Source organism: Carettochelys insculpta, chromosome 4, assembly GCF_033958435.1.
Source record: "Carettochelys insculpta isolate YL-2023 chromosome 4, ASM3395843v1, whole genome shotgun sequence".
Taxonomy (NCBI): Eukaryota; Metazoa; Chordata; order Testudines; family Carettochelyidae; genus Carettochelys; species Carettochelys insculpta.
This window is the reverse complement of record NC_134140.1, coordinates 73,051,771-73,076,080: the sequence shown is the minus strand read 5'-3', so window position 1 is coordinate 73,076,080 and position 24,310 is coordinate 73,051,771. Positions and strand designations below refer to the sequence as shown.

General features: G+C 44.9%; 1 protein-coding gene across 1 annotated transcript in view; it reads right to left on the bottom strand.

Moving 5' to 3' along the window:
- Positions 1–19,644, bottom strand: part of TMEM192 (transmembrane protein 192) — a 43,554-nt gene extending 23,910 nt beyond the window's left edge. The window contains exons 1-2 of the mRNA XM_074991874.1: positions 19,548–19,644; positions 3,709–3,855 (exon numbers count right to left, since the gene is read on the bottom strand). Of these exons, the coding sequence (XP_074847975.1) occupies positions 3,709–3,855; positions 19,548–19,580 (180 nt within the window). The 5' untranslated portion in view covers positions 19,581–19,644. The remainder of the gene's footprint in view (positions 1–3,708; positions 3,856–19,547) is intronic.
- Positions 19,645–24,310: the final 4,666 nt, after the last annotated feature.

The window sequence follows — 24,310 nt, the reverse complement described above, 5'->3', positions numbered from 1 at the left end:
GGAGGTTAGGATACTCAAATTTGAAATTATGAGTGTATTACAAACTCTATATTAATAAATTCCAATTTATCTCATAGTGTAGACATAGCCTACATTGGTGCATCTGGTTTTTCAGACAGCTGAAGAAAATAAATCTACTCACTTAACAGATTATAGGAGGCATCATGCATCTGATGAAGTGGGTCTTTGCCCACAAAAGCTTATGCTTCAAAATATCTGTTAGTCTATAAGGTGCCACAGGACTTCTTCTTGTTCTCTTAAGTTGTCTAAGTTATTATTCTACTGCCTTATCCTCTCATGGGATTGTCAATGCAGTCAACAGTAAACTAGCTATAGCAGAAGGGATGACAATCTTGTAAGAGTGCTCAAATAGAATTACTGTGTGAGAATACAGTTGTTTGGTTTTAGTTTTTACTGTATAAACCTATCTACACAAATAACACCCCCCACCACCACCTAAAAGGGCATAAGTTTTGATTCTAAGCCTCCTGGTCCTCTAACATGCTGATTAAGAGTCTTTCAACTTCTGAGGAGGCCAAAATACATAACTGGACTCCAACCTCTGCAAGTTTTCATCCACAGATCTTACAATAGTAAGCTGATATATAGTAGCAGGTTCATTTGAGAGTGATCTTAAGTTTTTGGAGAAGAAAGTAAATGCCTCAGATTTTCTTCTCCTATGATTTAGATCTTCCATTTATTTAACTAATAGAGTACATCCTGTTACAATACTATACAGAGAACTACTATGACAGACTTCTACCAATTTGAAATGTTTAAAAGCATGTGGATTTAACATGTGGTTTGTCGTCTCTCTTCTCCGAAGACCTCAGTTAAAGAATCCCATTCTTCTAAAAAGATGGTAACAGGAGCTAATTTCAAGGTTATAATCCAAATGATTTCAGATAGAGACCATGAGATAGAGACACTAGCTAATTTTTTCCTGGGATAGCTAATCATATCCAAGAGCTACATATCTGCTACCTTAATCCCTATAAGGAATTCTGGACAAGTGCAATATTTGGTTTTATGCAATACTTGACCTGGATCCACTCATTAAAAGTACCCTTACGTAATAGAGTTCAGTCAAAAAACTGTTTGTGTCTGGAGAGTAAATGTGACTTCTCTCCCTGTATCTATTTAAGTAAGATAGTTATGCTAAGCAACTACTGGTATAATAAATTACCTTCCTATACTCATGGCTCTTCATCCTTCCATTACCAGATTCATCCGCATACTTCAGAGTGCTAGAAAGGTTCACTGCCATTTTACACATTTTTAAGAAGCACATAGAAAGATTAAGTATTTGACCTAAGGTCACACAGCTATTCAGTAACAAAGTTCAGAATAAACTTCAGATTTTCCACATCTCCCATTCCAGGGTCTTGTCCACAAGTCATGTAATTGAGAAGGCTGCAATCATTTTTATTTTGTCCAGTATTTTTAATACCTTTACAGTTTCTCAGATACTCCAGCACAGGACTATAAGCATGTGTATTTTAAAATTCCTGGAATCAGGATGGAAACTGAGTACCAGGGATGTAAAAATCCTGTTTAATTGGTTAACTGGTTACATGATAGGTTTAACCTGTTAACCAATTACACAGGCTGAGGGAGTAGCTCCATCCAGGCATCCTGCCTCTGGTGCTGCAACAGATGGGGGTTGCTCCAGAGTAGCCAGAAAAGTCCCCACTCATGGTGGCCCTGAAGAGCTAGGTTAGGGCGCTGTTCTAGTCCATACTGACTAACTGTTTAGGATGAAGTTTACTGGTTAACTTTTAATATCCCTCATGTTTACATCCTTAGGACAGACTGGACACAGGGATGAATTGCCTAATGTTTGTAGTGTTATGACTTGGGAGATTTGTATTTAATGCCATACTCTGCCACAAACTATGTCTGACCTTTGGAAAGTCACTTAGTCCTTCTGTGGCTCAGTTGCCCATACGTGAGAAGGGGATTAGAGCACTTTTCCACTGGAGTGCTGCAAGGAGAAATACATGGAAAATTGTGAAGAGTTTGACTAATATGGTAATAGAGTAAAACCAATCACTATTCCAGAAGATCAACCTATCAAGCTGACACACTCAACAACAAGGATGTGGATGGTTTAAAAAGTTCAGTAAGTATGGAAAGTTAAATGTTTATCAATGCCTAGGCCAGAATGGAGCTGGATTCTCCGGAAAGCAAAAATAAGGTTGCAAGAGGAGTAAGTTTGAAGTTTTAAGCATGCACAATTTTGAAGACTGATTTCAACAGGATTTTGACAGGAGGTAAAACTCTCGTCATCTGTTTTAGATTACAGGATTCCCTCAGACAGCTAGGAGATCGAGTGCTCCTTCCTTTTCCCCCCCTCTCTCCTCTACCTCCCTGTCTTTTCTACACCCCAAACAGCTGCTTAGCAGTTTAACAGCTACATGTACAAGTTAAGTATCGGAGGGGTAGCCATGTTAGTCTGGATCTGTAACAGCAACGAAGGGTCCTGTGGCACCTTATAGACTAACAAAAGTTTTGAGCATGAGCTTTCGTGAGCACAGACTCACCTCATCAGATGTACAAGTTACTGATGACTGAAATGATCCCCATTCCCTGCTCCAATGACACGATCCTCATGACACTCATTTGGTTGCCACCATTTCTCCCCAAACCTTCACCATGCTAGATAGGCTCCTGCCCTTGCCCACCAGCTTAAGAAGTTTTGTCTCTCCTAAGAAGTGTGTGGTGTGACTGGTGGGAGAAAGATGGTGGGGGGGAAAAAAAAATGTGGATGGACTCGCAGTTGTGAACACCAGTTAAAGTTGATCAGGTCAGAGAGAAGCCATAGTTCAATGTTTCTTGTTACCAACCTGACACAAGTGTAAGACTTGCCTACATATGGAATTTACACCAACTAAGTTAACATTATGCACTCTTAAATTGGTTTAAGAGTCATCACAGAAAGCAGCTGCTCAGATGTAACCAAGTTGATTTTAAGACAAGTTTTGTTAAGATAGTTTGTATGCAGACTGAGACTTTAAAACATTAAAGCCCTCAGTATTCCTGAGTGAAAAGCAGTGCTGCAATGTAACATTAGTGCATTGGCCAGATCAGACCTATCCAAATGCTGTTAAGTATGCTGATGCGGTTACATCAGTGCAAGTTCCCTTACAAAGGGGAGCTAAAGACTTTTTTCTAACATGAGAAAACGGAAGGTGGGCTAGGGCAACACCTCAGGAACCTTTACCAAGCATTGGAACTAGCTGAGTACAGAGAAGGCTACATTCACAGTAGTAGTAAAATCAAATATTCAGATTGGTTTAGTGTTTAAAGCTAAAGTACTATTAAATCTTTTAAAAGTCAACTTCAGACTAAAAAGTTTAAGTATACTAAAAAGTTTAAGTATACCTTTGTATACTTTGCTTGGGCCTGAGGCTACACTCCAATTTGTCATTTTAGAGCACTCAACATTCAACACATTCAAGTCAATTTCCTTCCTAGCTGATGAGGTTAAAGCTTACCTGTCATGTATACATAGACTGGAAGCTTGCAATGTTGGAATAGAATATTGGAAGTACAAGGTAAAGGAACATGCAGCACAGGTTACCTCTGTCCTTACCCATAATCCCTGATTTGGATCCAGGGCATCATAGCTGGAGAAGCAGAATTTCCTGTTATAGCCTCATACTCAATTAGAATTTGAGGGTACTTTTCCAAAAAAACACCACTTACTTGTATAAGCAACAGAAAATTGGCAATTAAAACTGTCGGAATAGCATGGAATTTTGGTCTCAGGTGGGAATGTAATGCATGAGGTGAAAGAAGTGGTGCATCAAGTAGAGGATCATCTTCTGTGCTTTGTGTTATCTCCAGGGAACCCTGAAATTTAAACACCATAAATTTCAGATTAAAATTTTCCCCACCACAGTTTTTTGCCATATACTCTTTCAATGGGTGATTGAGACAGGCCAACTTCTTGTACCACACAAATCTCAAGCAGCTTTAACTTCAGTGAGAACCCTGAGTAAGTTATTTAACAAATTAACCATTAGGTCATTAACACTACATATACACTACAAGATAAATTCAAACTGATTTTGTAACAGAGATTTATAAATTCAAATTTGACTATCCTCACCTTCCCACAAACTCCCGACAAAGTTGACTTATTGCTGCCACAATCATGTGATGTCATTGTCCCACATTACATTGCACTGCCCTCATTCCCATCCCATTGGAAGCAAACGGACATTTTTTCAGAAGAAAAGAAGAAAAAGCTGGAATCAACATCTATGTGCTCTGGGATCACCCAGATGACTATGCCATGTCATCTGGTCCCTCAGCTACTTTCCCTGCTTTGAAACCACAGTATAACATGAAAGAAAAAAAGATTGGTGATCTATGTTGATACTTTCTTCCCAAATTAACTAACAACTCTTGCTTTTATAACTGAATTAGGGGGATGTCATGGGGTGTGGGGTTGTTGGAATGGTCCCTTCAGTGTTGCTCAGGCAGGAGTGGTAAGTCCCTGAAATCTTTGCTGCCAGGGTAGACTTCCCCCTGGCAACAGCAAGCCCCTGAAATATGTGCTGTAGTGGGAGGCTTCCTCCTGGCAGTGGCAAGCCCCTGAAAATCTTTGCCACCCTTGGAACCCTCACCATGAGCAACGCTGAACATGGTGCTGCCTACCAGCACGGTCCACGCTGAACAGAGGAACATTCTTTTATTGTACCATTCACCACTACAGAGAACAGCCTCTCTAGGAACACCCCCCCACCCCCCGCCCCACTCCCTTCAGGAAGGGGTAAGTTGCTATCAAATTGCCCCTCCACTAAACAAGCTGAGATCTCTCAGTCTCTTCACAGGTTATGTGCTCCACCCTCTAATCATTTTCATTGCCCTTTGCTGGACTTCCTGCAGTGCATGCACATGCTTTCTATACTCAGGGACCCAGAACTGGACACAGTACTCCAGATGTGGCCTCACCAGTGCAGAAGAGAGGAAAAAACTTCTCTAGATCTGCTGGAAATGCTTCTCCTAATGCACACAAATATGCCATTAGCCTTCTAGGCTACAAGGGCACACTGTTGACTCATATCCAGCTTCTCACACACTGACCCCAGGGACTTTTCTGCTGCACTGCTACTTAGCCAGTCAGTCCCCAGTTTGTAACAATACTTGGGATTCTTCTGTTCCAAGTGTAGGACTCTGCATTTGTCCTTTGTTGAACCTCATCAGATTTCTTTTGGCTCAATCCTCCAATTTGTCTAGCTCACTCTGGACTGTATCCCTCTCCTCCAATTTATCTACCATCCCCCTAGCTTAGAGTCATCTGCAAATTTGCTGGAGATGCAATCCATCCCCTCATCCATGTTAAGATGCTGAGCAGTATGAGCCCTAGAACTGACCCTTGGGGCACTCTACTTGAAACCAACCAATCAACCAGATATTGAGCTATTGTGCACTACCCGCTGGGCCTGACCATCTAGCCAGCTTTCTGTGCATCTTACAGTCCATGTAGCCAATCCATACTTCCTTACCTTATGGGCAAAAATGTTGTGGGAAACTGTATCAAAAGCTTTGCTAAAGTCAAGGTATATTGCATCCATTGACTTCCCCATGTCCACAGACCCTGTTACCTCATCATAGAGGTTAATCAGATTGGTCAGGAACCACTTGCCCTTGGGGAACCCAGGTTGACTACTCTTGATCACTTTCACCTAACCCTCTGCCACATGCTTCAGAATGGATTCTTTGAGGATCCCCTCCATGATTTCACATGTGAAGAATACAGAACATGCCAAATCACAGATGAAAGATTTCTCTGGTGTATTATGGAATTTTTCTTCTGATAAGAGAAAGACAGGGAACACTGTCCACCAGGATTCTTTTTTTGGGGGGGATGGAGGCAACATTTCTAGGAGACTGGATTAGGAAAAGCAGAGGCAGCCCTTGTCAGCATCCACTGATAAAACATTCTAATGGGAAAGTTTCAAAAGCTGAAGAGAATGAAAATTAGAAGCCCTTCTTAGGGAGGAAAGAACCTTTTGAGGGGGCACTTTCCTTCAGTTTCCATTTCCCCAAACTGAAATGCAGCAAAAACTGAAGAAATTACAGAGCAAGACAATGATTTGAGAGCTAGTTTTGAGAGGTGTCCTAAATCAGCAGTTCTCTACCTGCAGTCCAGGACCTTAGGATGTGATCCTGCCAGCAAGGCTGGCACTAGAGTCACTGTGGCCCAGGGCAGAAAGCTCACGTTCTCTTCAAGAAGAAAGCCTGGGGCCCCAAGCCCCACAACTCAGGGTGGAAGCCAGAGCCTGTGCACCTTTGCTTTGTACAGTGCCCCGTGGTGTGGCACCTCAAGGAATGGTGTGGGGCTGGTAGAAAGCCCCACTGCTGCCCCACTTAAACCCAGACTGGGACTGAAGCTCCTTGCACAGGGTGGTGGGGAGACCTGTTGCAGCCCCCGCAGAGCCATGACCAGGCTGGAGCCCGTGGGGCAAACCAGAGCTCTAGGAGCTGGAGCTCTGCCGAATCAGTACCAGAGCTCCCCAGCAGCCAAGTGCCAGAGCCCCAGAAGCTCTGCAGCAGCATGGCCAGAACAGCAGGGAGCCCAACAATTTGGGAGACCTGAGGAAAAAAGTAGCAGAGTTTTCAGCCTTGCCTAGCGTAGATACCCACCTGAGCTTGATGGGATGCCTCCTAGGAGGCCAGTTAAGTTGTAATTAGCTCTGCTTTGTATATACTGACCCAACTGTGGAACTGAGAGGAAGGGAAGTCAGTGAAAGTAATTTGTTTTTGTGAAGTTACTATTGAGTTAAAAAACCTGTTATTTCTGATTAAGAGGCTCAGCTGTGCAATCACAAGGTATTCTCTTACGGAAGAAAAGTGTTTTTATGGAAGAAAAACCCCAGTGTAGACAATCCCAAAAAGAAACATCTGTATGCTGCTTGCCCTCTCCCAGAAGTCCAAGACTTCTTAGCACAAGTGACCCCAGACTTTTTATATAGGATTAGTCCTGGAGACCACAGCAGCATCTTTTGAAAGCTAGCACTAACCTCTCTCTCTCTCTGTGCGTGCGTTTTCACTTCCTTTAACCTTGTAAAAATGCTTATTAACTATGAAAAAATTCTTATAGGATTGGCTACAAGCATTGTCTTTGGACAGAGACTACGTGGGCTTGATCTGAGGTAAGCAACCGGTCCTATGGGACTAGGAGTAAACCCAAGAATTTTCATGTGAGGGACCTATCTATCACTATGATAGGCTTGTGGGGGTGGCAAGATAGACAGACAGGGAGATTAAAACAACTTGAACAATGAAGTCACAAGTAAAGAATTCACACCTGAATTTCACTAACCACGTATCAAGTGCAGAACTCAAAACTGGCTTCGTGTTCATATCCTGCTTCTGGCTGTGTGCCACAAGGATGATATTCACACTAATGAGCCACTCCAAATAGCTTGAGCTCCATATCCAAAATTGAGTCTACAGTCTGTTAAAGATACATACTGAGTTCATCTCATCCACAATGCCTGCTTTGTACAGACACTTCCCAAATCGCACCATCCTCAATACATTTGTGCTTCATTAGGGCAAATACTGCCAGTCTGAACCATTTCAGTTGCACCTATTCTAGTCCCCGGGAGGACATAGGTTTGTTGAATAGTTTCCACTAGTCTTCCAACTACCATTTCACATGGCACCAGCAGCTTGTCTGAGTTCCTTGAAATGCATAGGCCAGAGGTAGTACAGATGTGGGGCAAACAAGAATCACAACTGTGGGGCAAACAGGAATCACAATTATAGACCTTATCAGCCACCTGAGCAACTACAACTCCCTGGAGTAGGGAGACCATATCTCCCTGTCCCAAATATGAGACAGGGAGAGGCAGCCCCACCATGCCCCAGGGAGCCAGGAAAGAGGTGGAAGCCACAGGTGCTCTCAGGGAGTCCTGGGGAAGCAGCCACCCACGCTCTCCCCACTTCCCTGAGCCTCAGGGAAGTGACCTAGTGCTCTCCAGCCTGCAGCTGTGCCTGCACAGCTGCTGGTGGACAAGGTCAGTGGGGGGAGGGCCTAAATATGGGAAAAATTAGTCTCTTTTAAAAAAAATAAGTAAGGATGGCTTTTTTGTGTCCCAAATACAGAACCATCATGCCAAATATGGGATGGGTGGTCATCCTATCCACAATCATACTCGGCAACAAGCAGTCTTCATCACCACGCTTATATTGTGCTGAACCAGTTTATCTTTACACAAAGCAGGAGGTCAGCTAGATTGGTTTTATGCAGTCTCTTACTAGGCTTCTAGGAGCCATCACTAGTTAATTACACAGGGAACACAGAAGCCATTTTGCTGTCAGCAACCCCTCACCTTTGGATTTTAGAACCCATTTTCAAATATTGTGTGGGCTGTGACAGGCTTTATTCCAAAACCCCTTAAGTACAGTAGAACCTTTAATAACTTGTTACACTTCATGGCACATTAGTGATGTCAAACAACTGTTCCATACCAGAAGCAGACTGGCTGTTATATGGAAAGAAGAAACTGAAGATAATCTGAAACCTCTAGAAGACCTGTAAATTTTAAGCAAGAATGACAAAAAAAACCTCACCCACACAAGCCTCAGGGATCCAGTATTTTTCATTTGCCACATTCTGAAAGATTATGCCTTTTAAAATTGATAACCCAAGTAATGGTTTAATTAAAATCATTTTATAAATATGCAGAATTCATGAGCCCTCAAACTGAGCTTTAGTTATATGCAGAAGCAGGGGGAAACAACTTCATTTTGAGGTCAATTCAAGCTTTATAAATAAGTCACAATGTCCTACTGCAGTGTCTATATTGTTTTCAGTTTGGTAAATGTCAGCATTTGCTCCATTGCTATTTTCCAAAAGGAAGCTGTACTCCATTTGTGCTGTGCAAGAACTTTTAACTTCAGTTTAACTAGCAGGGGCAGAGAGACTTCTCCTTCCCGAGGTCATTTGAAGCAGAAAAGCCAAGCAAGAACTGAGATCTGTCAGAGTTGTTCTCTTCCAACCTATGAAGGGCAGTCTGGTGGGAGAGAAGGATCTTACACCCCTGAAAACCCTTGACACTTGGCTGCTAGTTAAGGGATATTTGGATGTCTAAACAAGCAGATATGTTCTTTCACATATTGCTCTAGGCACAAGTACACCCAAACTTCTTTAAATCAGCAAACCCAGGAAAACAGGTTGTGTAGGATTAAAGATTTTCCCCAGGGCCAGTTACGGGAATGGGAGTAGGGCACTTGCCTGGAGTCCCACACTGCTCCCAACCCTCCCTCCTCCCCCATATGGGAGTGGCAGGGAAAAGTCTCCAGTAGACCAGATCCCTGCACTGCTGTTCTCCCAAATGGAAGGTGGGGAAGAGAAACAGCAGCATGTAAAACTGCTTCCACTTCCACCTGCCAGGGTCCCTGTCACAGGTGTTCCTACATTGGGAACTCCCAGAGTACAGATGTTAAAGCATTCCTTGAAAATCCTGCCCATGGTGACCAGAAACAAATCAATTTACTAGCGACAGTCAATAGCTGATTTGTTTAAGCAGTTTGTTCATTAAATAAGAGCACCTAATATGTCTTGAAACAAAGTTAGTTTAACAGTATCATAATTGCTACTATGTAAATCTCTGGGACACTCACCTTGAATGCTGCAAGCAGTTTTGGTTGCTCTGTCTCAAAAAAGACGCATTAGACTTTGAAGTGGCGCTGTGAAACACCACAAGTCACTAGGGATACAGAACACCTTCCATATAAGAGAGTAAAAAGACTAGGACTTTTTAGTTTAGCAAAGGAGAACTATGGGGTGAGGCAGACTAGGACAGATGTCTAACCATGAGAAGTATTATTTACCCCTTCACTTGACACAAGAACCAACAGTCACCCGCTGACATTACTAGGAAGCAGGTTTAAGACAAACCTAAGGATGTACTTCTCACAGCATATGGTCAACCTGTGGGACTTGATGCCCTGAGAAGTGGTGAAAGCCAAGACTAACTAGGTTCAAAAAGGAAGTAAGTTCATGGAGGACAATTCCAACAGCAGTTATTAGTCAATAAGGTCAAGGATTCAACTCCAATCATCCCTAAACCTCCAAGTGACAGAAGCTGTTCTTGGCCATCACAGACTGATCATTCAAGGTTGCCCTGTTCATGTTCTCTAAAGTATGTAGCACTAGCCATTGTCAAACAAAATACTGGGCTAGCGAGGCCACTTGTCTTGGACCCAGTGTGATTGTTCTTGTGTCCTACATTTTGAAAAAAATTAAATGATCCTATTGTGCATTTTGCAGAATTCTGATTGCATTCAAAATGTAGACTGAAATTCAACATTAAAAAAAATCCAGTAAATAAAAGTTGTCATTCACCATTCAACATTAAAAAGTAAAACCCAGAAATCTGAATAAGTACGTTATACCATATACAAATCCATTTTTGCTTTTTGCCAATATGATGGTTATCAATTTTCATTTTCAGCCTTCCCTCACTCCTGATTTTTTTTTTTGTCTGTTTCAGTGATTTTTTGCAGCATTGCTGCATGGAGCTCTCTGGACAATCAGTGATGCCAGACCCCTGCAGGCACAAGAAAGGGCGGCATTTTCAGCAGGACAGAAAAGATCCCCCAGCCAGAACCAAAAGCATGGTAAATTCCCACGAGGGAGAGATCACTTCACTACTGAAAAAGCTCCTGGTCCTTGCACAACAGGCCTGTAAGTGCAGCAGTGACAAGACAGAAGGCTGTGGAGGGCTCCCTACCAGGGTCCCATTTATTTTCTTCCCCACCCATGGGGAGACTCAATTCTGTTACACGCACCACCAACAGAAACATTCTGCCTACTATGGGTGGATGTGGCACTCTGTTAATCAGCTGGGCAGCACCTGCTTCTCTCCTGGTTGGCCACCGAAGTGTTTGGCTTACAGAAAACACTGCTCCCTAGATAGCTAATGACACTGGATACCTGCAAAAACAGGATGAGGTGTGGGGGGAGAGAGGCTATCCTTGGCCAACTATTACCAAGACATCCTCACTTTCTCCTAATCAGTTTCAGCGTGCCAGGTGAAATGAGCCTGAGATGACTATTTAAAATTGATTCTGGCCAAGCCTACTGTGATGAGTTTGACCACAGAGATCCCCTAGGGCTGTTACCCTGTGCGCTTATCATGCCACTGAGCCCACCTACCCTGTTGTCTGCTGGGGTACCCTACCTGCTGTTCTGCTGTGCCAAAAGCTCAGCTTGACTGGTGAAGAGTTGGCCAAGGATAGCCCAAAGAGTTGGGCTAACAGCACCCCAGCAAAGCAATACAGATTCTGTGAGGGCTCAACTCTAAGGATGCTCATAGCCACCAGGAACCCAGTTCTCCAAAAGGGGCCAAATCCTCAAGTAAATCTATTTTACAGGGCAAGAAAGTTTTACATGGACAAACTTCATAAAGTTAGCTCTCTAACAAAGAAAGATACACAGTGGTTGCTGCCCCTCCACCCTGAGAAGTATATACATTGGACTGGATACGAAGTAAAAAAGTAGTAGGATTTAAATGCTTTCAAGTGAGAACAGATTAAAGTAAGTTACTAAACTGAAATAAACAGCATTTGCCAGCTAATCCTGATACTAGTGTAGACGTAGCCTCAATGTAAGAGCATTGAAATAGGCTACTTCAACACATCATCTACACATCCTCCAGGGCTGGTGCCATCAATGTTCAACGTTGAAGTAGCAACAGGGAACGTCGAAAGGAGCTGCCCCAGAAGGAAATGTGGAGCATCCACACACACAAGCGCTCCCCGTCAAAATAAGGGGCCAGCAAAACCGGCAGATGGGGTCACAGGCTGGACTAGCCCTTCTGGGGCAAGAGCAAGCAGCTGCCTTAAAGGGCCCTTCCCAGACACACTTGGCCTGCACAGCACAAGGTCCGCAAAGCTGACAGCCAGTTGCAGACCCTGCTCACACAGCATGGACCCCCAGCTGCAGCAGCTAGAAGCCCTGGGCTAAGGGCTGCTGCACATGGCCACCACAGAGTCCTGCACAGGCTGGACAGAGCATCTCTCAACCCCTCAGCTGATGGCTGTCATGGAGGACCCCGCTATTTCAATGTAGCAGGCTGCGGATCGTCTACACATGCCCTACTTCGACTTGAACATTGAACTAGGGAGCTATTCCCATCTTCCGAAAGGAACAGCGATTTCGACATCTCGCCACCCAACATTGATTTCAACGTCGAAATAGCGCATGATGCGTGTAGACATGATGCGTACTATTTCAACATTGTGCCAGCTACTTCGAAGTAGCCAGCCAGTGTTGACGCACCCTAAGAGAGATTGTTACAGAATGTAATTCTAACCCTAGTCCTTACTGCAGGTAAAATCTTTCAAGACAGACATGATCTTTTCGCCCTAGCTTGGGTCTCAAGCTCTTTGTATCCTTCAAGTTCTTTATTTTCAGGTTCCTGCATGTGTATCCTCTCAGGGTAGGGAGGGCATTTCAAAGGCCAGCTGAAGACAACACTGATTGCTTTCCATTCCTTAAATGGACTTTCCGCAGGGTGACAATCTTTTGTTTTAGTTCCCCATGCCCATGGAAAAACACCTAATTCAAGATGGATTCCGGACCAGGCACCATTTGGTCTTCCAGTAAGTCCCCTACTCACCAGTGGGTTGCACTCCTGGGCAACCACATGTAAGTCAAATTTTGCCCATGTTGGGACAGGTGGGGGAGGGGCCCTGCTGCCTTTAGGTCCCCCAGTCTTGACTGCGCTTGGCTCCCAGCTTCCCATTGCTTTCAGCACTTCTGGCCAGTTTCCTGGCTCCCAGGAATGGTAAGAAGCCAGGAATCAGGCAGGAGCCAGGCTGCCGCCAGGTTCTCAGCTCCTTACCACTCCACCACAATTTTGATTCACGTTATTGCAAGTAATGCATAAGTCAAAGTTGTTTAAGTCAGGGGTCTACTGTACAGGAAAACAAAACCATTCAGATTGTTACCTTGAGTACAGAGACACTGTTTCTGAAGTATCAGTAATAGCCCCCATTAGCACTTAGACTTACCCTTATACCTACACTCTGTGTAAACAGATTCAAACTCCACGTTTTTCACTTCACACACAAGAATGTGTAACCTATTTCTGTGCATGTACCATTCAGTAGATTGTAGCTTTAAAAATGTCACATGATGCATTTTACTTAGTGTCTGAATTATTTGTATTCATAAGCCAGTTTTCTAAAAAAAGGATAGAAGAGGAGGGCCCATGACATTCAACAGAAGACTTCCTTCTTGACCCTTGCTCAAGGGTTTGCAAGGGGAATTCTGTCCCAACCTGCAAAAGGATTTTATGGCTCATTAGAGCTGACAGCTTAATTTCTACACAAAGTTGCATCATCAGAATTAGCCAAAAGGTGTTGGGGCTGACTGGGTTCAGGACTGCTGCAAGCACTATAACTGGTTGCAAAGGGTTGCAGCACTGCTTAAGTGTGGCCTGGCTGTTTCTCCATTACGACAATTGTGGGACTGGGCCAGCAAGGACAACTCCCCATGAGTAGCACCGGAACCCAATGCACCAAGTTGCAATACCACTCACACATATTTGGCTTGGCTAGCCCCTGCTGTCATAGTAGCAGGCAGTTGGTGCTGCAACTCCAGAGGTCCCAAAGCGGGAAGCACTGGGACAGGAGCCAACGGAGAAGTGGGACTGATATTTATTTAATTAGATGTGGCAGCTCAGATTAAGGTAGTAGGTCTGGAATTCTTGGGGTTCCTCTTAAGCCTGCTCTTGTCCACTGGTATGGGGAAGAGTGCCCCCCCATTTTGGCTTGCAAGTAACACTACCTGGTAAAAATGAGCCTCCCTGAGGTACCATAACCCCAGCCCCCTTTAGCTATGTGATACCCCCACTCAAAAATGGCCCAATACACACATGCACACACAGACCTTGGTGACTCCCAGCTTCTGGGTCTTCAGCCTTTCCTGCCACTCCTTTTTTCCCCCCTCCCTCCCCCATGGGATGCAGTAGCTGTGTATTTTGTGGAATGTCTCAGCTTACCACCCAGACCCACTTGCCAGCAGAGAGCACTCACCACCCATTAACATCTGGCTGGTATCTTAATTTTGCATCCCACTCCTATTTCAGGTCCCCGGGGGGGCAGGAGACCAGGCAGAGGACATCAAGGTTTCCAAAATGGGTCTGAGCCCAAAAAGACCCTCTGCAAGAAGAGCCCTTTCTTCAGTCTTGACTTGACTAACTACAAATGCACTTAAATATGTAGCAGTCAACATGCATCAAGAATAAATCATCACTGAGGCCAGGTCTTTTCCTATTCATACAGAAGCAGTTTATACTGGCAACAATAGTCTTTACACAGCTTAGACTGGCAAACACCAGGTGCCTACACAAAGAAAGATGCACTTTTATGCTGTTACATCTGTCTCTGCATTAGGGCTTGTGTGAAATGGAAGCATCATACACCAGTCAACCCTACTGTATAATCGGCCACAAAGTCTCAAAAGGCTACGATTCAGTTCTTCCCTTTGCCAGGGACCGTTTCCTACTTCACTGGCCACACACAAAAGTATTACACTCCTGCTCCATACTGGTTTTAGAATTTCTAATACAGAGGTTATAACTTAAGTACATCTGCGCATGTGCTGATCAGCAGTGAAAGGTTCTCCTGCAGTACTTTTAAGTTTAAAATTTTAACAGTATAGATAAAAAGTAATATAAAAATAAGTTGGTTTAGTGTTAAAAAAATCTATTTTTGAAATTATGACACTACATTTCGCTTTTATACTTTATTTAATTTACACCATCCCAACAACTTAAAATGTTTGCTGCCAACATTTCAAGAAAGTCAAATCACTGAACTGGTGGAAGTCACTGGCCATGCACATGCAACCATGTGTTTTCACTGTTGGAGAAAAGTTAAGATTTCCTTACACCAATTAAAAGGTTATTGGAAGTATATTAAATTAATTAGGTTAATTCTTGATTTCATTAACTGTTTTCTAGATCACCTAAAACTAGTGGTCTTACATTGTACATACATTTAGGAGGATTTACATACTATTTGTTTTAAGGAACCTCCATAAGTCACTAAGTTTTGTCCACTGCTTCAGTTTTGAAAGATCAAAAAAGTCAGATTAATTTGAGTTTTTACAATAATTTTAGTGTTTTTTTACACACACACACACACACACACAGTTGCACTGTTTAAAGTTCTACTTTAAATATAAAAACCAAAACATAAGTCACTATGCATGCTTATTTTGGCTTATACTGGGCTATTTTTTTCCCCTTTTCTTCCCTTTTTGTGTGTATTTCCTCTTCAGACTGGTACAGATATGTTAGAACTGAACTAAAACTATTGAAAAGAGAAGTGAACAGGGCTCATGGACCCCTTTGGTTAAGCCACTGCAGGTGCCTATAGAAGAGTTCTGAATAAATCAAATACAAAGAATTAGATGTTTATCAGTAAATGCTGGTTTCGTTGTACACAAAATGTTTCCATTGATAATGACAGTTTTTAGATAGGCAAAGAAAGAAAAAGGCAGTAAAGACATTTACTATGTATATTTTGTTAATTATAAACCTTTGTCTACTCATAATTCAATTACCTAACAGAGGTTGTCTCAACTTCATCATCCCCAATGTTTCCTCCAACTTAACTAATTGATGATAATTTAAAGCATGTGACATTACCACCACTCTCCCCATCCCCCAGATATGCCAAGCCTACTAGTCAGCAAAGTCACAAAACAGACCATGACTATTACTTATATGTGGCCATAGTTTTATGATCACACAGATGCACAGCATCTAAAGCAGTGATTGGTAACCTGGTCTAGTGAGAGGGCTGTATAAGTAGCCCTCCTTCATATCAGTGCACCACAAGACTGTCATAACTAAAATGGTCTCCTGAGATGGGTAGTTTTGATGTTTGTGCATGTGCATGCAAAATTTGCAAGGTGTGCCAACTAAACTGTAACAGTGCTTTGATTGGCTGCAGAGGGAGTGCACAGATCTCACAGGCAATATTGTGTGCAATCACCATGCACCTCACTTCACGTGCCCTTGCTTTATGCGAATATCACATTAGAAGTGCCAGTAGGAAAAACACACTACATGGAGGGAAGCCAGCAGAATATGGCAACTTTGCAGGTGGACAACAACAAACAAAATGACTGATGCGCCACACATAGAACCCGAATGTATCACGTGCAGCCCACAGATTACCCACTATTGATCTGGACTGTTTCAAGGGCATATCCCCTCCTTCTGACTCCCCACTCTTACTGCCATCTGGCCTTTAACTCCACAGCATCCCAACAGCAGCTACCCTTGCAGGAATGGGAAGTAGAATTGCCAGTAGCAGATGAAGATGATTTTTTTTAAAGAAGTCCTCCACCCTGAGTCTATTCCTCTAATATAATCCTACAGTGGTTGTGTCTGTCCAAGGGCCACTATACAGGTCTGCTGGACCATAAGACAACACAGATCCTCAAGTCCTAGTGTAACTCCCCACAGGCAGACTCAAATTTGGGACCTCTGGAGCTTAGTGCAGGCATCTCTACAGCTTGAGCTAAGGCCAAGTGGCTCTCAGTTTAGGCTGTAGAGGACACATTCTTTCTCTGTGAAGTGGTCTAGGTATCACTACAGGGGAGAGTTAAGGTGTATGGGTTACACTAGCAGTAGGATCTAGACCAACACCACCACTGAAAGGATCCACACTGTCTCTCTCCTCCCACAGCTGGAACAGTCACAAAAACAGCTGATTCCAGGCACCCCAGGTCTGGGAGGGAGGGGGGCAGAAGGCAGATCAGGTGATTTCTGTGCTCCGAAAGTGGTGGGAGGGAAGGGGAGAAACCAGGAACAGCAGGGCTCCAGTGCAGGAGGAGCGTGGGAGAAGGGGGCAGCCATGGGGGCCACAGACTGCAGGTTGCCCATCACACAAAACTCTGAATTCTTTTGCCAGTAGTGCAGAAGTGTACATGACTGCATCACAGCCATAAAGGAGACAAAACGAGCTTCTGCAATCAATACAGCAGAATGACTAAATGGAACTATTTTGCTTGATCAAGTTACTAAGCCAACCTGTACTCAAACATCAACCACTTGAGAGGAGAAGTCAACATACCTCATTGATAAGGTCAGCTAAGTATATATGGAGTTAACTGGGATAATATAATCTGGTAAGAATGGCATTTTTTATCTATTCCAGCATTCTGAATAGAATTTGGCCCCTAACATATACTGAAGCTAAAGAAGCAGGTGGCAGAGCCTGAGAGGTGGTGATGAAAGGAAATGTATTAGAGCCTCATCTCCTTGCTGGTGAAAGCAGGTTAACAACAAATAGTTATGCTTCTCTGAATCTGCATTAGCAAAAACTAAGAACAAAAAGGACTGGCTAAACTATACTGCAAGTCACCAACACACTTCTTTAGATTTCTCCAGCTTATCACACTGTTTCCTAGCTGCCCATTCCTACAAGCTAAAGGCACTTGCACAACAGACCTAGGTCAAAGCAGGGGTGAGCGGGGACAAGAAGAGCAAAGGAATAGAAAGATGTAAGTAAATCACATTTGTAGCTTGCTACTGAAGTCATACTTTCAAGAGTATAAAAGCATCTCTTTATACTAACTGAAGTTGCTCATAAACCACAGATCCCCAGCTTCCAAAAACCCTCCAGCCACATTTCCATGCCAGAACCAGACACTATCTACATGTTATTTGTAGAAAGATTCTGCATCTCAATAGCCAAAGGCACAGATACCTTGCATTTTTAAGGTCAAGTGTCCCTTGTGTACGCAATACAGAACTTAGGTTCCCTGGCCATGGCACTACTGCAAGTCCTTCTTAAAGAAGCAGCAGGAACCAATTTGGTGCATATGATCACCTCCAATTTGAGTGTGCAAGTGTGGGTTGTTGCTTACATGTATGCAACTAAGTTGTTTCTGATTTACTGAGGCCTTTCCCATACATATAACTATATCTAACCACAGGGTTGTTGCCATGAGTGATGTTATATGGGGAAGAAAAAAACCAATCCTATGACAAAAATACTAGTCAGTGTTTCAAAACCAAAAAAATAGTGCTCCTTATTAAAGCCCAGAGACAAGAAAATATTATGTAGGAACATAAATAAAACCCTTATGTCCTAAAAAGCCAACAGACAAAGTTTTGGAGATTAAGACAGAGGACAGATAGTTCAGTGGCTTGAGCATGCACCTACTAAACACAGGGTTGCAAGTCCAGTCCTGGAGGGGGCCATTTAGGCATAGGGGGCCAATAGATTAAAAATTAAGGCGGGGATGGTGCTTGGCCCTGCCAAGAGGGCAGCAGATGGGATTCAATGACCTCTTGAGGTCCCTTCCAGCTCTGAGAGATGTTTATCTTCATATATTATTATAAACATAACCACAACTTCTCTGTGCAAACCTGTTTTATCCCCCTAAAGTTTTTTTTTAGCTGTACCCAATTCTGTTGGCTCACTTCATGTATTTCAGTTCACTTCAGGAGTTTCCTCTCCCATCCATCCACACAAGCCTCTTGAACAGCATTCTGAAAACTCAGAAGCAAACACAAAACTACCAAAAGAGAATTCACTGTTGAACACATTTTAGTATCATTAGTATATATAATAAACCTATTTGGTTGTGTAATAAACAGTTTCAGCCTGCCTCTTGTTTTCCAACACACCAGCTTTTCTTCTGCTCCCAAGGGCCCACATTTTAGCTACGGTTTCTCTGAGGAAGTGGGTTCAGTCCAGAAAAAACTAATAAATTAGTTAGTCTGTAAGGCAGAGGTGAGCAAACTTTTCATGTCAGGGCCCCACTTTTTGTCTCTGCAATTCACAGCCTTCTCCCCCACCCCACCCCCAGCACCCCAATCTTCCTGCTGTAATCCAAAGATAGAAATTCTGCTTAGTTGGCGTGAAAAAAAAAACACACCTTTCGGCACATGTGAGAAAAGTACGGGAAAAGTTTATCAATCGGGATGTGACTTCATAAAAACAGTAACCTACTTCAACCTTTCTGAGAAGATGAATGAGCCCATTGTGCTGCACGCCCCCCCTTAGTGAAGTTCATTCCCGCTTACGGGCAGCCCCCCCGCCTTTGGCTCACCCCGTCCTAAGGTGCCACAGGACTGTTTGGTGTTTATAAGATTTCTCTAACACCAGGGCCAGGAAAGGGCCCGGAAAGGGCCCTCCTAACGCCACTCTGTTATCCGAGGCACGCGCAGACCGCTTTAGCGAACCCAACCAGCCCACTGTGCAAGGGCAGAACGGGGCCTCAGAGTGCAGGGGGAAACTGAGGCACGGAGCGGTTGCTCTTCTCGGCGTAGAGCATGCAAGGCGGGCGGCCTCAGGGAAGCCCCAGCTCCAACAGGACCAGAGGAGGGCCCGCCCCGGCTCCCGCTCGGCACATGACAACCGGGCTCCACACTGCGAGCCTCCCCGCCAGAGCCCGGGAGCGCCCGGCATGTCCCGCCCGCCGCAGGGCTCCCGAGGGCCCCCTCCCCCATACGACCACTAGCCACAGCCCTTAGGGCCCCGCCGCTCACGTTCTCCAGCTCGCGCTGCGGTCCCGCCGCCATCTCCGCGCGCTGCCGAACCCAGCCAGTCCGAGCTGCCCCAGCAGCAGCGCCCCTGCGCACTGGCCCAGGCCTCGGCCCGCCTCTACCGATCTTGAGCTCCGCCCCCCACGCGCTCCCGCCTAGCGCGCGCCCGGGAGCTGGGGCCTCCCCGGCTGTGGGGTGGGGAGTTTCCCCGGCTCTGCGCACGTGGTCTGGCTGGGGAAGCGGCTGTGGTGGGGAGGTGCCGCCCGCAGGAGGTTATTGTTCGGGATCGCTTTGTACTGGTGTAGAGGCCCTGGGGCTACCTGCTGTCCCGGGGGGAGGCGGGCCTGGCCAAACCCGGGCGATGAGCTGAGCCTGCCGGCCAGCGACCAAACCTAGAGCCGGCGCCCAGTTCTGCCCTGCAGTAGCGGCCTGGTGGTGCACGTCCCGCCTCTGTCTGCCTCTGCAGCAGGCTGCCATTGGGGATTTTGGGGGCAGGTGATTTTCTGTGTCCTCCCTGCTTTACTACAGTGGAATGCATACATTGAATCAGGAGGCTACACCCATCCTTTCCCAGTTCAGTCTCCCACAGGAGTGATCTGCTTTCTCACTTCTGGCCTGCTCATCACAATCTATGGGTGGCATGGTCATCATAGGTGCAAATCCCCCTTTTTGCTGAACATGTGGATATGGGCACTCAGGACCATGGTGGGGTTGGGCAAGCCCTGCCCCCACCATGCCGTAAGGAGGCAAGATGGTAAGTCCTTCCCTCCACGTGGCCCCTGGGACCCTCCCATCCCCCTTGCCCCACACGGATGCAGCTTGGGGCACGCTCCATGGGGTTGGGTCCTGCCAGTGTCCTTCAGACATGCTTGCAAGTGGAGGGTTGTGGTCCATGGCCGTGTGTCTGGGGTGGGCCCTTGGCTGTGTGGCTGTCACATCCGCACCCGTGTCAGGGCAGGCAGGACCCCCCTGGGGGTGGCAGCAGGTGATGCTGTGCCCTGCAACAGCATGGTGGGACCAGGTAGACCATGGTGCCTTGAGCACATGTGCAGGTGCTGGGTGTGCAGGGTGGGATCCTCCCAGAGCCAGCCTGGTGGGGACTGTGGAATGCCTCACCCTCACCCCTTCCCTGGGCCCCGGCATATGTGCCCTGTGGGCTACTCACAGCAAGGACCTCAAAAAGGTCTGGTGAGGCCCTGCAGGTGTCCTGGCTGGAGAAGGGGCCCAGCTCCACACTGATAGGCAGGGTCACCCTCAGGCTACAGCTATCCCGGATGAGACTCTGGCTGCATGGAGGGGGCTCCCCAGAGGTGTCCAGGAAGCTCGTGATGTGGGAAGTGTCCTCCACCTGAAGGAGCTCACAGAGCTCCCTATAATAGGAGCAGCTGGGCAGTCACGCCCCAGAGTAGTGGGCGTTGTCCCGAGCCTGGTATCGTCCTGCCAGAGTTGTTTAATTTTTGCCTGGACCAGCTCCATGGTCTAGGCGGGGTGTCCCCAATCTGCCTGGGCTCTTACAACCTAGCTGTAGCCTGGGGCATTCTGCCTCTTGGCTGCTGGCTCCAGCAGCACTGGCTCCTCTTCCCACAGGCTGATGAGGTCTCGGACCTCGGGGTCTGTCCAGAATGAGGCATGTCTTCCCCTGGCTGGGGTGAGTCTTGGAGCTCCTTTCCCTGCTCCCTGGTGGGCCAGGCTACTGTCATTGGTTTGGAGTGGCTGCAGGGCATGGCTGTGTGTAAGGGGCAACCCCAGCTCTCATTGGCTGCAAATCTCTGTTCGTGGCCAGTCGGAGCAACGAAAGGCAGTACAGAACGGTACTCCATTTCCTGCTGCTCTCAATACCTGGTCTTAGCCAAAAGGTGAGAACCAAAGTGTGTCTTAATAAACATTGGTAAAGTGCACTGGGATTTACATGTGCAGACACACTGTAGAGAGGTACAAAAACTATTATTGCATTAAGAAAGTGATCTATCACTATTTCAGAATCACTTGTTTACACCAGAATTTGCAGGTGCCTATAACAGGCTTTTTTGTCAAAAAATTTCACTGTTGCTACCATCGGTTCAGCGATAATTGGTGTGAACAACTATCATAGAATACTAGGACTGGAAGGAACCGTGAGAGGTCATTGAGTTCAGCCCCCTGCCCTCATGACAGGACCAAGTACTGTCTGGACCATCCCTGATAGACATTTATCTAACCTGTTCTTAAATATCTCCAGATATGGAGATTCTACAGCCTCCCTAGGCAATTTATTCCAGTGTTTGACCACCCTGACAGTTAGCAACTTTTTCCTAATGTCCAACCTAAACTTCCCTTGCTGCAGTTTAAGCCCATTGCTTCTTGCTCTATCCTCAGAGGCCAAGAAAAACAAGTTTTCTCCCTCCTCCTTATGACACCCTTTTAGATACCCGAACACTGCTATCGTGTCCCCACCCTCAATCTTCTCTTTTCCAAACTAAACAAGCCCAGTTCTTTCAGCCTTCCTTCACAGGTCATGTTCTCTAGACCTTTTATCATTCTTGTTGCTCTTTTCTTGACCCTTTCCAATTTCTCCACATCTTTCTTGAAATGCGGTTCCCAGAAGTGGACACAATACTCCAACTGAGGCCTAACCAGTGCAGAGCAGAGTGGAAGAATGACTTCTCATATCTTGCTCACAACATACCTGTTAATGCATCCCAGAATCATGTTTGCTTTTTTTACAAGAGCATCACACTGTTGACTCATGTTTAGCTTGTGGTCCACTATAACCCCTAGATCCCTTTCTGCCATACTCCTTCCAAGACAGTCACTTCCCATTCTGTATGTGTGAAGCTGATTGTTCCTTCCTAAGTGGAGCACTTTACATTTGTCTTCATTAAATTTCATCCTGTTTACCTCAGGCCATTTCTCCAATTTGTCCAGATCATTTTGAATAATGACCCTATCCTCCATAGCAGATGCAACCTGTCCCAGCTTGGTATCATCTGCAAACTTAATAAGCATACTCTCTATGCCAGTATCTAAACCATTGCTGAAGATATTGAACAGAATTGGTCCCAAAGCAGACCTCTGCGGAACTCCACTTGTTATACCTTTCTAGAAGGATTGAGAACCATTAATAACTACTCTTTGTTTACCTGCTGAAAGGAGGCAGGTGCTGGGCAGGTCTGCGATAAATAAACCAAGAAAATAACCCTGAGTCACTTTTCTTCACAGGAACAGAGATTTGATTTTAATTCATGGCAAATACATCTCTTCTGTTATGTGACAATAGGCGGAGCACATTCCCCTGAGCAGACGAGGGCTTCTGGGAACAGGTAAGCCCCCACACCGTTTCTCCTCCAGGCCGGGGTGGGGTTTGAGAAAGCAGTTATGAGATAGTGAACAGGAAACTGGTGCCACTTTAGATGACTTTTGTGGTTTCTATGCCTACGAAAAATTTTGGACCTGTTTTATGAAAGCACAGAACAACCTTGAGTTTGAATTCCGAATTTTGCATAGATGTTGTTTGAGCTGATGCCAGTGAAGAAAGATGAGATATAATCAGAGATTAGGTGGTTTAGCACAGCTTTTCTAAAAGTTATGAACAAAGAGGATGAAAACCTGGGGCCTGATTCATCACTAGATTACATAAATTTTATCCCTATGTAAGCCCAATTTTATTAGAATTAAAATAATATTTATAGAGGCACTTCATTTCATGATTATCTGCTTCAATAAAAATTGCTCTTTATTTAATATAATCTGATCCCAAATGTAAGTATTTGCATGTATCTTTTACAATGCTTTAAGATGAGAATACACTTACAATTCTTTTCAAAACAAAAAAGCAGTCAAGTAGCACTTATAATTTACTAGGTGAGCTTTCGTGGGACAGACCCACTTCTTCACTTGCTAACCGGGTGAGGAGGGCTTTAAACTAGGTTTGCCGGGGACAGGGGAGCAAAGCCCGCAGGTAAGTGGAGAACATGGAAACCTGGGAGATGGGTTGGAAGTAGGAGGGAGCATGGGCAACAATGTCAGAGTAAAAAGAGGGCCAGGAAAAAACTGGGGGGAAAATTCAAATCAATATCTAAGATGCCTATGTACCAATGCAAGAAGTATGGGTAATAAGCAGGAAGAACTGGAAGTGCTAATAAATAAATACAACTATGATATCATTGGCATCACAGACACTTGGTGGGATAATACACATGATTGGAATGTTGGTATTGAAGGCTACAGCCTGGTTAGGAAAGATAGACAGGGAAAAAAGTGGGGAGGTGTTGCCTTATATATAAAAAATGTACACACTTGTACTGAGGTGGAGATGGACATAGGAGATGGACGTGTTGAGAGTCTGTGGGTTAGTTTAAGAGGGATAAAAAACAAGGGTGATGTCCTGTTAGGAGTCTACTACAGGCCACCTAACCAGGTGGAAGAGGTGGATGATGCTTTTTTTAAACAACTAACAAAATCATCCAGAGCCCAGGATTTGGTGGTGATGGGGGACTTCAACTATCCAGATATATGCTGGGACACTGGTACAGCGGGGCACAGACTATCCAATAAGTTCTTAGACTGCATTGGAGACAATTTTTTATTCCAAAAAGTTGAAAAAGCCACCAGGGGAGAAACTGTTCTGGATTTGATTTTAATAAATAAGGAGGACTTGGTCGAGAATTTGAATGTGGGAGGCTGCTTGGGTGAAAGTGATCATGAAATCATAGAATTCACAATTCTAAGGACTGGTAGGAGGGAAAATAGCAAAACAGAGATGATGGATTTCAGGAAGGCAGCTTTTG